General features: G+C 43.5%; 1 protein-coding gene across 1 annotated transcript; it reads left to right on the top strand.

Annotated features, from left to right (window-relative positions):
• The first annotated feature begins 418 nt into the window (after window positions 1–418).
• On the top strand, window positions 419–10978 carry SAYSD1 (SAYSVFN motif domain containing 1). The gene is made up of 2 exons (XM_019751560.2): window positions 419–763; window positions 10403–10978. The coding sequence occupies exons 1-2, from the start codon at window positions 557–559 to the stop codon at window positions 10745–10747; spliced, it is 552 nt and encodes a 183-aa protein (XP_019607119.1). The 5' UTR covers window positions 419–556; the 3' UTR covers window positions 10748–10978.
• Window positions 10979–11858: the final 880 nt, after the last annotated feature.

Below are 11858 nucleotides of genomic sequence, written 5' to 3' on the forward strand. Positions count from 1 at the left end.
ACCGAGGTCTGTACAGCCTGCCTGCTATGTGAGCAGTGAAGCGCTAAGATAGGCATACTCGTTAAAAGGAAAAGGGGAGGCTGTACACTGTCTTCCGTCTGACACCAGAACGTCCCAGAGTTCATGGGCCTTCTTCAATGCCCTGGGACCACATTCTCAATCTGGCGCCCCGATGAGCGCTCAACTGCTAAAGTACGCTCCACTTGTTGGGGTGCAAATCCTTGAAGTAAGGTGCACAGCACAGCTTCCCTCAGAGGAGCCTGGGGCAAGAAAGAGGAACATGGAACGGTCCTTATGCTTTAGATTCTTAACCATTGTGCCTGAGGGGGTGGACACCGCGTCCAGGCGCGTCTGGAGGGGACTATTAGCCGCACAGACAGCCCAGCAAACGTCACAAACAGCGCACTTCGGAACCCCGGGCCCCAGCGCGCACGCGCAGCAGAGAGCCGCCGCTACGCAGGCGCACTGAGGCCTGCCGCCGGGATAAGCGGAGCTCAGGTACGCTGCCGGAGGGTGGGCGCGCGCTCCCGGGCGAGCGGGGAGCAAGGCGCGCGCCATGGAACAGCGGTTAGCCGAGTTCCGGGCGGCCCGAAAACGGACGGGGCTGGCGGCCGAACCCAGCACTTTGAGCCAGAGCGCACAAACCTCGGGGGAGAAGGCGGAAGCAGCTGCGACTCCAAAGTCAGCCCTAGGCTGGTTAAAACAGTTTCTGGTGTGGAAACCGAGGCCCGCGAGTGTCCGGGCTCAGCCCATCCTCGCTCAGGTGAGAGGAGGGAAGCCTTTTCCCGGGAACCTTGCTGCTGGGCCGCTGTCGTGGCCACAGTGGAAGCTTCGGCCGAGGCCCCGCCCCCGCCCTTTACGTGTAGTCTCAGGCCCGCCCCGGTGGAGGATCGGCCCCGCCCACACCTCATGACCCGCAGGTCACGCCTCTTCTGGTTCTCCGCGGGGCCTTCGCTGGCGGGGGCGGGGCCTTCGCTGGCGGGGGCGGGACTGCTGGCGCTTCCCGCTTGCTGGGGGATGGGCCTCGCGTCTCCAGCCACGTGCGTCAGTATTGATAAGTGTCTGTGATATTTTCTTTCCAGCCTGCGACCCACGCAGCTCCTGATTCCAGGTGGGAAGCGAGGGTCTAGGGTCCCAGAAGAAAGCACCTCTGTCCTTTCCCTTGTTATTCACAGCGAGTTGAGTTATCGTAGTGACACCCTGTGGCTTTGGGAAATCTCTCCACAACCGTGTTGAGCCATAGCCCTCTGCTAATGGAGGGTAAAAGGTCTAATTGGATACTGATAGAAAGTGGCAGTAATTAAGCCTTCATTTAATTTCGCTCCTGAACCACATACAACCAGTAGCCCTGATAGCCTGTCCTTTAGAAATGGTGTTTGAATACAAAACTTGCAGGAGTGTCCTAGCTGTAACTGTTGAACTAGAGGAGCTCATTCAAGTTCAGTAATAAATGTTGAAGGCAAAAACCATATATACATTAGCCTTTTCACCCTTTAAATCTTTTGGTAGTCTCTTATTTTGCAGATGAACTTAATTCCCATGTCTTTTGTATCTTCATTTAGTTTTCACTCATGAGTAAAGTGGCAATGTGATTTGCATGTGAGACTGGATTATCTGTGTGGGAATACAGGGTAAAACATCAGGGGAATCATTGCTTTGAGACAATCTGTGACATGGCCTTTGTACCGCATAAGTGTAATGAGCCAAACATTTCCTTTGAAAATTAAAATGTACTGGAGCAGAAGTTTCCCTTACTCCCTTAAAGTTATTTTTATTACGTTCATTTATTATTGCACAACATTTGGTTTTAGAGAATTTTTTAAAAATTGTGAAGAACTTATTGTTGTCAGTTTCGATACTATTCTCCATGACACCAGGGTTCCAACTGACTTGCAGAAAGAGAGTGCTGAAGGGTTCAAACAATCCATTTCCTTGCATGCATTTTCTCTCAGGATAACTTTATTGTTGATTAGAACTCACTGAGCACAACAATCAGTTATTATTTTAGAATCCACTTCCCCTACCCTTTTTTCTTCCTGAAGTTAAAAAAACAATGTCTAACTCACACAATGAGTTTTTGACTGTATGTCTCATTACCAAATGAATTTGAGAATATTGACTTGGATCCAGAGAAGCTGAACTTGGAGAAAGCTTCCATTATTAAAAACCCAAAAGCTGATGGCCTGACAAAAGGATGAGAGGAAATGCTGGACCTCCCATTGGTTCTTATTAAAAGCTGTTTTTCATCAGGGACTCTGTCCTAAGCTCATTTTCACTGACTTAGTTATCATTCCTGGGTTTGCTCTAGTGTAAAAATTCTCATTAAATTTTTTTTCCTAATTTACAATCCATCTCTACCTAATAATTTTTGGTGGCACACAGTGGCATGTCAGATTTCTTTAGCCTTCAATTTGTAATTGTTTCTATTTTGGTGATCATCGGTAAGGCAGCCTCCACATCTTCCTTCCCCTACTCTCGAATTTAGCTTGGGGAAATGCAGTCCCCTCAAATATAATAATTTTTTCCTGTGGCAAGCTTCTACCACGTTAGGGCAAAAATGCTTGTATTATTTTTTTAATCCTAGAAACTCCTTGTCTCTCTCCCTAGCATATCCCACACCAGCCCTCAGGGCACCATCTAGCCCTAAGGTCCACTACCCACATCCATCCTGCAACTCTTCACCTCTAATCATTGGCCCAGTGCTCAAATGTGCTTTTTTTTTTGAGTCACCTTGCTAAGCACAGTCTTTGTATCAGCCCCTGAAATCCAGCAGTTATTTTTCAGTTTCTTCCTTTCCCTCACCAACATTCGTTCTTTCAGCAAAATCCTGTCACCTGCCCACTATATTCCATCTACTGTCCTAAATCTGGGGAGACAGTGTAATAAAAACAGACAAAGCCCTGCTCTCACAGAACTTGCATTTGTGTATGGAGAACAGACAATAAACAAAATAACAGAATGATGAATTCTATGAGCAGGTTAAAAAACCCCCAGATACTGTGATAATGAATTGGGGATGAGGGGTGCAGAGTGCTACTTTAAATTGAGTGGGCAGGGAGGACCTCACCAAGGAGGTGACATTTCATAAGAAGGAGCCACTCTTGTAGAAACGGGGACGAGGCCAAGGGCACATGTGACATTTTTGCTGAGGTTTGTAGGAGAGAAGGGAGCTAGCCAGGTGTGAGTGGAGGAGAGCATTCCTCTCGGAGGGAAACACAAGTTCCCTCGGTGGGAAGCTGCTTGGTATTTGAGGAATGGAAGTATCTTCCCTAAGCTGTGCCTATGTGTGCTGTGATGACCACAAACATTTCCACACACAGCTTTTACTAAAGAAGATGCACAGGAACTATTATAAAACAAATGCCAAATGCGGCAGAGGAATTTCCATATCCCTCCTCTCCTTTTTTTGTTCCCTTTGCCAGTTCACTTGACTGTCCCCCACTCCCCCCATCTCCTCCTAGATCTCTAACCCTGCACCTTACCATTTCCCATAAAGGCTCCTAATTAAGTAAGAAGAGCTTTGGAGGGAGACTATCCTTGGATCCCAGACCAGCCTCATCTCTGCCTATCGCTAGCTGTGTGACTTTAGGGGAGTTACTTAACATCTCAGTGGTTCCTTATCAGTAAATTGGCAATAATAATGCCTGCCTCGTGGATTTCAGGAGATCAGGCATCTTGAAGGCACTCAATAAGTGGTGACCATAAGCATGATTTTTATACTCCCTCGACTGTGAATTTCAAGTTGTGTGCATTCAAAATGTATTGTTTATCCATCAGTCCATCATTTCTCTCTGACTTATGGGTCACCACCCTAATCTCTGCCTGGTCCTCTCTGTCTGGGCCTCCTATATAAGCTACTAACAGTTTTCCTGCTGCTCTTGCAGCCCATTCTCTACTTGGCAGCCAGAGTAGCCTAAAATAAATTGGATTCTGTTAGTTCCTGCTAAGAAGACCTGCAGTGATTTCACTATTATGCACACTGGCCAAATCTGAAAGGGACACATACATTTATTTAATGAATGTTGCCGAGGTGTTGTGATGATATGTTAAGGGCCTTCCAATCTGCCTGAAAAGATAATTATTACAATGATGATGCTAAAAAAGAAGGGTCTAACAAACTTGAATTTCTGAAGCAACATAAAGCCAATGACCTATTTTTTTTTTTTATAAATACCAAATAATATTTGTGGTCCCTTTTAACATTGTCATGTGAAGAATAGGGATATAATTGAAGGAAAGAACTAAAAGTTCTGCTGTGTATTGAAGAACTTATGTTTGGCTCTGGAGACACCAAAATATAATAAATGGCATTCTGTGGCCTCGTGGTAACAATCCAGGGACACATGTGACCTATATTAAAAGAGATACTTCAGTGCCAAATAGTTTGGTACTCAATGAGAAAGAGCTAGTCGGTACACCAGGAGGCAGAGGAGGCGCCCTCCTTGGTGGCCGAGGAGGTCAGGGCATACATAGCTCACCAATCATGCTTGTCTGGAAGGGAGGCAAGGAGCTGAGGAATGGAGGGGAAACAGAGGCTGTTCCAGGCCACAGGCAATGTCGTTGGGTAGTACAATCAGTTGAACTGGAGTTCAGGGTTCATTTATGCAGCAGTAGATTTTGTATAGGAAATTTTTTTAGACCATCGTTTTTCAAACAGTTATGACTCATTAGTGAGCGGTGAAATCAATATAGAGAAATCTAGTCTTCTGTAAAAATACATTTAAAAAAATAGAATAGATGATGAGCACTTCATATGTAACAAAGGTGTCTGTTGATTTGTGACACTTTTTTTCATATGTATATATATGTCGCAGTACAAAAGGTATTTCTTCTTGTGGGTTATACCCAAAAAAGTTTGGAAAGTACTAGAGTGGAGATTAAGCTCCCAAAAGCAACCTAAATATCTGTGCTTCCATTAGTACCCAATGCAGGGGCCTGTGTACTGGCATTTCTATCTGTTGAATAAATGGAAGGCCTTGGATTCCACCTAGAATTTTACATTTTAACGTGTATGCAATAAAAAAATTGTTGAAAGTTTGTGAGCAGGAGGTTGATGAGTGTTTTAGGAGATTCATTTAGCAACTGTATGTATATAGGATGGTGTGGGGAGGGAAGAGATTGGAGGCAGAGAGTCCACTTGCCCAGCAGTCATTGCCCAGACCTGGGGGTGTGTAATTGCTATACCAGTAATTTTTTTTTTTTTTTAATACCTGGAAAGGATTTTTCTTTCCTGTTTCTGGTATAGTCCTCATTTTAGAATCATGCCACTCATAGAATTTTAGCTCATCTAATCAAATCCACAAACATATATCAGTTTTCTGTGTAAGGCATATGTGTCACTCTTGCATTATCAATTATTGGGGAGTTTCTCTGTGGAGCATAAATTAGCTCTTGTTAACAGCAGACTCATCTGAGGAAATGTCTCCCATGACTGGGAACCCATCGAATACTGTACGGTTTTGACTGGGTCCCATCTTACTAACTGCTGATCACTTCTGATTCAGTTGGAGCAGGGCACATGAGTTCTTTGGAGATGATTGTTTTAGCAGGGCTAGAAAATAGAAATCAAGGAATTTCCTGTCAAGGTGGCAGAGTAGATAGATGCTGTGCTTACCTCCTCTCATGACCACATCAAAATTACAACTAAACTACAGAACAACCATCATTGAGAGTCACCTGAAGTCTAGCTGAACTGAAGCCCTACAACTAAGGACATACAGAAGAAGCCACCTCAAGATTTGTAGGAGGGGCAGAGACGTGGAAGGCTGGTCCCACACCTTCATGTAAACATTAAAAATCTGGAGGGATATCTCAGCTTCAGAGGCCCCTTCCCACTCCCCAGAGGAGGGAGGGATCCCAGCTCCATACCAGACTCCCCAGCCCAGGGTTCCTGTGCCAGGAAGAGAAGCCCCCATAACTTCTGGCTGTGAGACCAGCAGAGATTGTGGCTTAGTCAGACAAGGCAGCTGCGGTCCCAGGTACTTCTGTTACAGAGCCTGCGCACAGACTTACTTGCTGATGGACTCACTCACTCTGAGCTCCAAGCATTGGGGCAGCAGCTCAAAAGGCACCAGGGACATGTGAGGAACTGAGTTGTGTGGCCCCAGGGCAGGGACTCAAGGGGCAGCTTTCTCCCAGACTGATCCCAGAGGAGCTGGCGGAAGCCATTGTTTCTTTGTTGAGCCCTCCTCTTTCCCCAGGCAGCTGCCATGTCTGAATCTCCATCAACCTGGCTAACAACATTCATTCATCCTTATTACCTGAGACCCCTCCCACTCAATTTTCTGGCACACCAACCTGCTTTCAGTAGCTTCTCCATACAAACAGCCTGCCTTGGCTCATGCTGCAGACTTTCCTAAAATCTCTCAAAGATTAACAACGCCCAAACAAGCAGCATCTGGCTTTGGCGTGTCACGTACCTCTTGCTGAGCAGTCCTAAGCCCGGCACTAGCCACAGCTGGCCTCGGTTCATGGGTTGGCCTCTTGAGGCACCTTCAAGTACAGTGTGGGTGGTGGCCATTTGTGGATTGCTTTATGGCTCATGCCAGCTGACCCCTGGCAGGGCACAAGCTCTGGCTGAACTGGGCCTATGGTGGGGCCCCTCCCAGGAGGCCCTTGGAACTGGTAGGACTAAAGGCCAGCTTCGGACCAAGCCAGAGCAGCACTGGGTCATCTCCAAGGATGACACACCCAAAGGGCAAACTGGGCAGGCACCAGCGCCCTGCTAAAGTGAATCCTGCTCTGTAGTGTCAACCTCTTCACAATAGCTCCTCCACTGTAGTCACAGCCAGTCCTCAACCAATCAGTCCAAGGGTGAATCCCTCTTATTGATATGCAAACAAAAACCAAGGCTCAACGACAACAGGAGGGCACACACAACCCACACAAGAGACACACCTGGAGCACCCAACTCAGGTAACCAGGGAGACTGCTTGCTGCTGGGCCCCACAGCACCTACTACATATGGCCACTCTATGAAGACTGGGAGGTATAGCAGCCCTACCTAATACATAGAAACAAACACAGGGAGGCAGCCAAATGGGGAGACAAAGAAACATGTCCCAAATAAAAGAACAGAACAAAGCTCCAGGAAAATAACTAAACAAAATGGAGACAAGCAATCTACCAGATGCAGAGTTCAAAACACTGGTTAAAAGAATGCTCAGTTATCTCAGGGAGAACTTCAACAAAGAGATAGGAAACATAAAAATGGAGATAGAAAACATAATAAAGAACCAGTTGGGAATAAAAAATACAATAACTGAAGTAAAGACTAAATTAGAGGGAATTGACAGTAGATTAGATGAAGCAGAGCATCAAATCAATGATTTAGAAGATAAGGTAGCAGAAAGCACCCAAACAGAACAGCAAAAAAGAAAAAAGAATCCAAAAAACTGAGGAGATTTAAGGGGCCTCTGGAACAACCTGAAGCATACCAACATTTGCATCTTAGGGGTGCCAGAAGGAGAAGAAAGCAAGGAATTGAAAACCTACTTGAAGAAATAATGACAGAAAACTTCCTTAAGCTGGTGAAGGAAATAGATATGCAAGCCCATGAAGCACAGAATGTCCCAAACAAGATGAACCCACAGAGGACCACACCAAGAAACATAATTAAAATGCCAAAGGTTAAAGACAGAATCTTAAAAGCAGCAAGAGAAAAGCAGTTACCTACAAGGGAGGTCCCATAAGACAATCAGCTGATTTCTCAACAGAAACTCTGCAGGCCAGAAGGATTTGGCAGGAAATATTCCAAGAGATGAAAAGCAAGGAACTACAACCAAGATTACTCTACCCAGCAAGGCTGTCATTTAAAATTGAAGGACAGATTAAGAGCTTCCCAGACAAGAAAAAGCTAAAGGAGTTCATCACCACCAAACCAGTATTACAGGGAATCTTAGAGGGACTTCTTTAAGACGAAAAGAAATATATGAATAATAAAATGGCAATAACTACTTACCTAGCAACAATTACTTTCAATGGAAATGGATTAATGCTCCAATAATATCAAAAGATGGGGGAGCTGAATAGATAAGAAAACGAGACCTTTACATAGACTGCTTGCAAGAGACTCACTTCAGGTCAAAAGACACACACAGACTGAAAGTTAAGGGATGAAAAAAGATATTTAATGAAAATGTAAACAAACAAACAAGATATTTAATGAAAATGGAAACAAACAAATAAAAAATACTTATACCAGACAAAATAGACTTTAAAACAAAGACTATAGCAAGAGACAAAGAAGGACCTAGTAATCCCACTTCTGGGTATTTAATCCAAACAAACCCAGAATGCTACTTCAAGGGTACGTTCAAATCCATATGTTCATTGCAGCATTGTTTACATAAGCCAAGAGATAAAGGCAACCTAGGTGTCCCTGAATGGATGAATAGATACAGAAGAGATGGTACTTGTATATACAATGGAATATTACTCAGCTATAAAAAAAGAATGAAATCTTGCCATCTGCAACAACATGGATGGATCTAGAGTGTATTGTGCTGAATGTAGTAAGTCAGACAGTGAAAGACAAATGTCATATGATTTCACTTACAAGTAGAATCTAAAGACAAAAATAAACAAATGAAGCAGAAACTCATAGATAAAGAGAACATTTTGATGATTGCCAGATGGGAGGGGCATTGGAGGTAGGTGAAAAAGGGCAAGAGATTAAGAAGCACAAATTGGTTGTTACACAGTAGTCATGGGGATGTAAAGTATAGCGTAAGGGATATAGTCAGTAGTATTGTAATAACTGTGTATGGTGTCAGTTGTGTACTAGATTTTTCGGGGTGATAGATGGGAGGGAGGTGGGGGGAAGGGTAAAAACGGTGAAGGGATTAAGAAATATAAATTGGTAGTACAAAATAGTCATGGGAATGTAAAATATAGGGAATATAATCAATAATAATGTATAGTGCCAGGTGGGTACTAGTCAGGGGGATCACTTCCTAAATTACATTTTCAACAAAAAACCATCCAGCCTGAGAGGAAACGTAGAAGCATTGATTTGAGCCAAACTAACAATCACTGGGAAGCAAAATCTCAACTGATTGAGAAAATGCTCCGGAAAACGGTGGTTTTGCAATTTATCTTACACATTAGAACCTAAGTAGGAGGTATACATGAAATCCATTGGTTGTAGATTAAGGGGTGGGAGAAAGCAGAGCAGGGAAATCTCTGGGATTGGATAAAAGTAAATTGGAGAGACACACACTTCTTTTACACTGGTGGGTACAGGATAGTAAATAACATTTTACAGCACATAGAGATGGTATTTGGGGAACAAGATAACAATGAGGGATTTTGTAGTTTCCTGCTCTGATGTGGTGGATTGTGCCCCCTGGTGGTCCGGAAAAAGGGCATTACTCTGCCATTCCAAGGGCGTGTTATCTTAGATGCAAAAAGACAACAAATAGACTCACTTAAGGTAAAGATTGACTGGTCAAGGAAGCTACAGGCCAAGGATGTGACTAGCGGCCGCAACCTGCTTTTAGTTAGGAATTTTTATATTCAGACCATCTTACATGGTTATTTTCAGTCTCCTAAGCTTGTCAGGTTTAACCTGTGGCCCCTTTTCTGTCCTCAATATGAATGTCTAACCACTACGCTGTACACCTGAAACTAATATAAAATAATGACAACTCTAATTGAAAAGTTAAAAAGAATATAAAGAAGAACAAGAGGTTCAAAGTTCCAGATATAAAAAAAAATAAGTCTTGGGGATGTAATATACAGCATAGAAATATAGTCAATAATTTTGTGATAGCGTGGCATGGTATCAGGTGGTTGCTGGACTTATCATGATGACCACTTCTTAAGCATAGGGAATATAATCAATAATGTGGTAATAACTCTGTATAGCGCCAGGTTGGTACTGCTGAATAACTCTGATGTACACCTGAAACTAACATCATATTGTATGTTAGTTATATTTTAATAAAAACCTTAAAAAAATATGGGGGAAGGGAACCAAACAGGGGTAGTCATAATAATGGTTGAGATGGTCATGTTAAGTGGCAGACCTTTTTAAACTATAATGCCCTACGTAAATGGGAAGTATAGAATATAAGGCAGATTCACGGAGAAGATCCCCAGGAAATGTTTAGATTCATTGTTCTTACCTGGCGCATAGTTCTACCCTGGGGCTTTTTATGGAGAAAAAGGCAAAATAAAAGCTGACTTTGTTGGACAGAAAAGAAACAAAAGGAAATGGAAACATTAAAAATGAAAGTGCTTACAGTCTGCAGCACACTTTGGAATAAAAAGGAAGAAAGAAAACAGAAATCAGTGAGCTGGAGGCCTTCCCCGGGCCATGAGAGCTGCCTCTCCACGGTGGTTTTGATCCTCTCAGCCCCATTACCCTTTATTCTGACTCTTGTTTGTTTGCGTGTCCTAGGAAGTGGCACTGCCTGGGAGCAGCACACCACCGTCCCCACGGAACACAGCCATTCCCCCGCCATTGCCACGGGACCAGTCGTTCTGGACCAACGTCACCGTCTTGAAGGTTCTTCTCTGGTTGGTTCTGCTGGGACTGTTTGTGGAACTGGAATTTGGCCTGGTTTATTTTGTCCTGTCCTTGTTCTATTGGATGTATGTTGGGACACGGGGCCCTGAGGAGAAGGAGGAGGGAGAGAAGAGCGCCTACTCTGTGTTCAACCCGGGCTGCGAAGCCATCCAGGGCACCCTGAGTGCAGAGCAGCTGGAGCGCGAGTTACTGTTGAGACCCCCGCAGGGGAGATAGGACTGCGCTCTGCTGTCATGCTGCTCGCCGTTCACGTGACACTACACCTCTGTGCCCTGGGTGTGGACTGGTGTCACGTGCCCCAGACGAAGGACAGCTTGCGGGTAACTGCGAGTTTCTACCTTTCCTGGATCTGCTGCAATTTTATCTTGAACTTCTCTTTGGTTTTGGTGGAATTCCCTGAAAGACACCATGGTTCTGATACAATTTATAAAAATTACATACCCAAGACCTGTTTGCCTCATTATTTGAGAGAGATGATTTTAGAGCACTAGAAAGACATAGGGAGATAACTTTTAAGATATCCAGCCATTTGTTGTAACTTAGGTACATCAGGACTGTATATTAAAAGTAAATATTCCCTTTCCATCTTCTCATATTTATAACATTTTGTTTCCTAAAAAGTTTTAAGTTGCAAGTTTTGTTTTTCGTTTGTTTTTTGTTTTTTCTTCCCAAATCTTGCTTTTTCAGTTATTAACGGTATTGAAAACTAAAATATCTTTAAAAACTGCTACTTTTCAGAAACAGATCCCATTGCCCATCTTCCACTCTCCTCAATTATTCTGCCCCCTCTCAGTGAAGGAAGATAAGAGAAGACAAAGTCCTAGGTGACATGTAGGGAGGGGAGGGGTTTCACAAAGTCTATATTGGTAGATTTGATAAGTAGTTGTTAGTGATAAAGTCAGCAAGAAAAAGTTCTTGAGTTACGTGTACAAAAGGGAGCTGTGGAACTGAAAGTCTACATTTATTGAGGGCTTAGGTAGTTCCTGGTATTTTAATAGCTTTAGAGTAAGCAGTGCCTCCCCTGTGGTGGGAGATTATGTAAATAGTGGTAATCAGGCGGGCTGTCAGGGTTCCTTCCTCTTTCAGTACAAAGTTTGGGTTCATTACAATTGGGCAAAGCAAACTATTAAGTACTTTTTTATGGCTCATACTAATTAAGAGGACTTCAGTTTTAAACCAATAGTTTTTTTCCCAAACTTAATATTTAAGAAATTATTGATTCCTCAGTAGGTTTCCAACTTCGGAAATCTTATACTACGAAAGTAACTCTAATATTTATGAGCTGTTAGTAAGTAACAGAGGGAGGCCTATTGTTAATTCCTTTTTC

This window comes from Rhinolophus sinicus, linkage group LG05, assembly GCF_036562045.2.
Source record: "Rhinolophus sinicus isolate RSC01 linkage group LG05, ASM3656204v1, whole genome shotgun sequence".
Lineage (NCBI taxonomy): Eukaryota > Metazoa > Chordata > Mammalia > Chiroptera > Rhinolophidae > Rhinolophus > Rhinolophus sinicus.

Bases quoted from the DNA above. Each gene is read 5' to 3' on its own strand.
- SAYSD1 (XM_019751560.2), top strand. From the start codon at position 557: ATGGAACAGCGGTTAGCCGAGTTCCGGGCGGCCCGAAAACGGACGGGG. The intron at 764-10,402 runs GTGAGAGGAGGG...TGCGTGTCCTAG, and splicing joins CTCAGCCCATCCTCGCTCAG to GAAGTGGCACTGCCTGGGAG.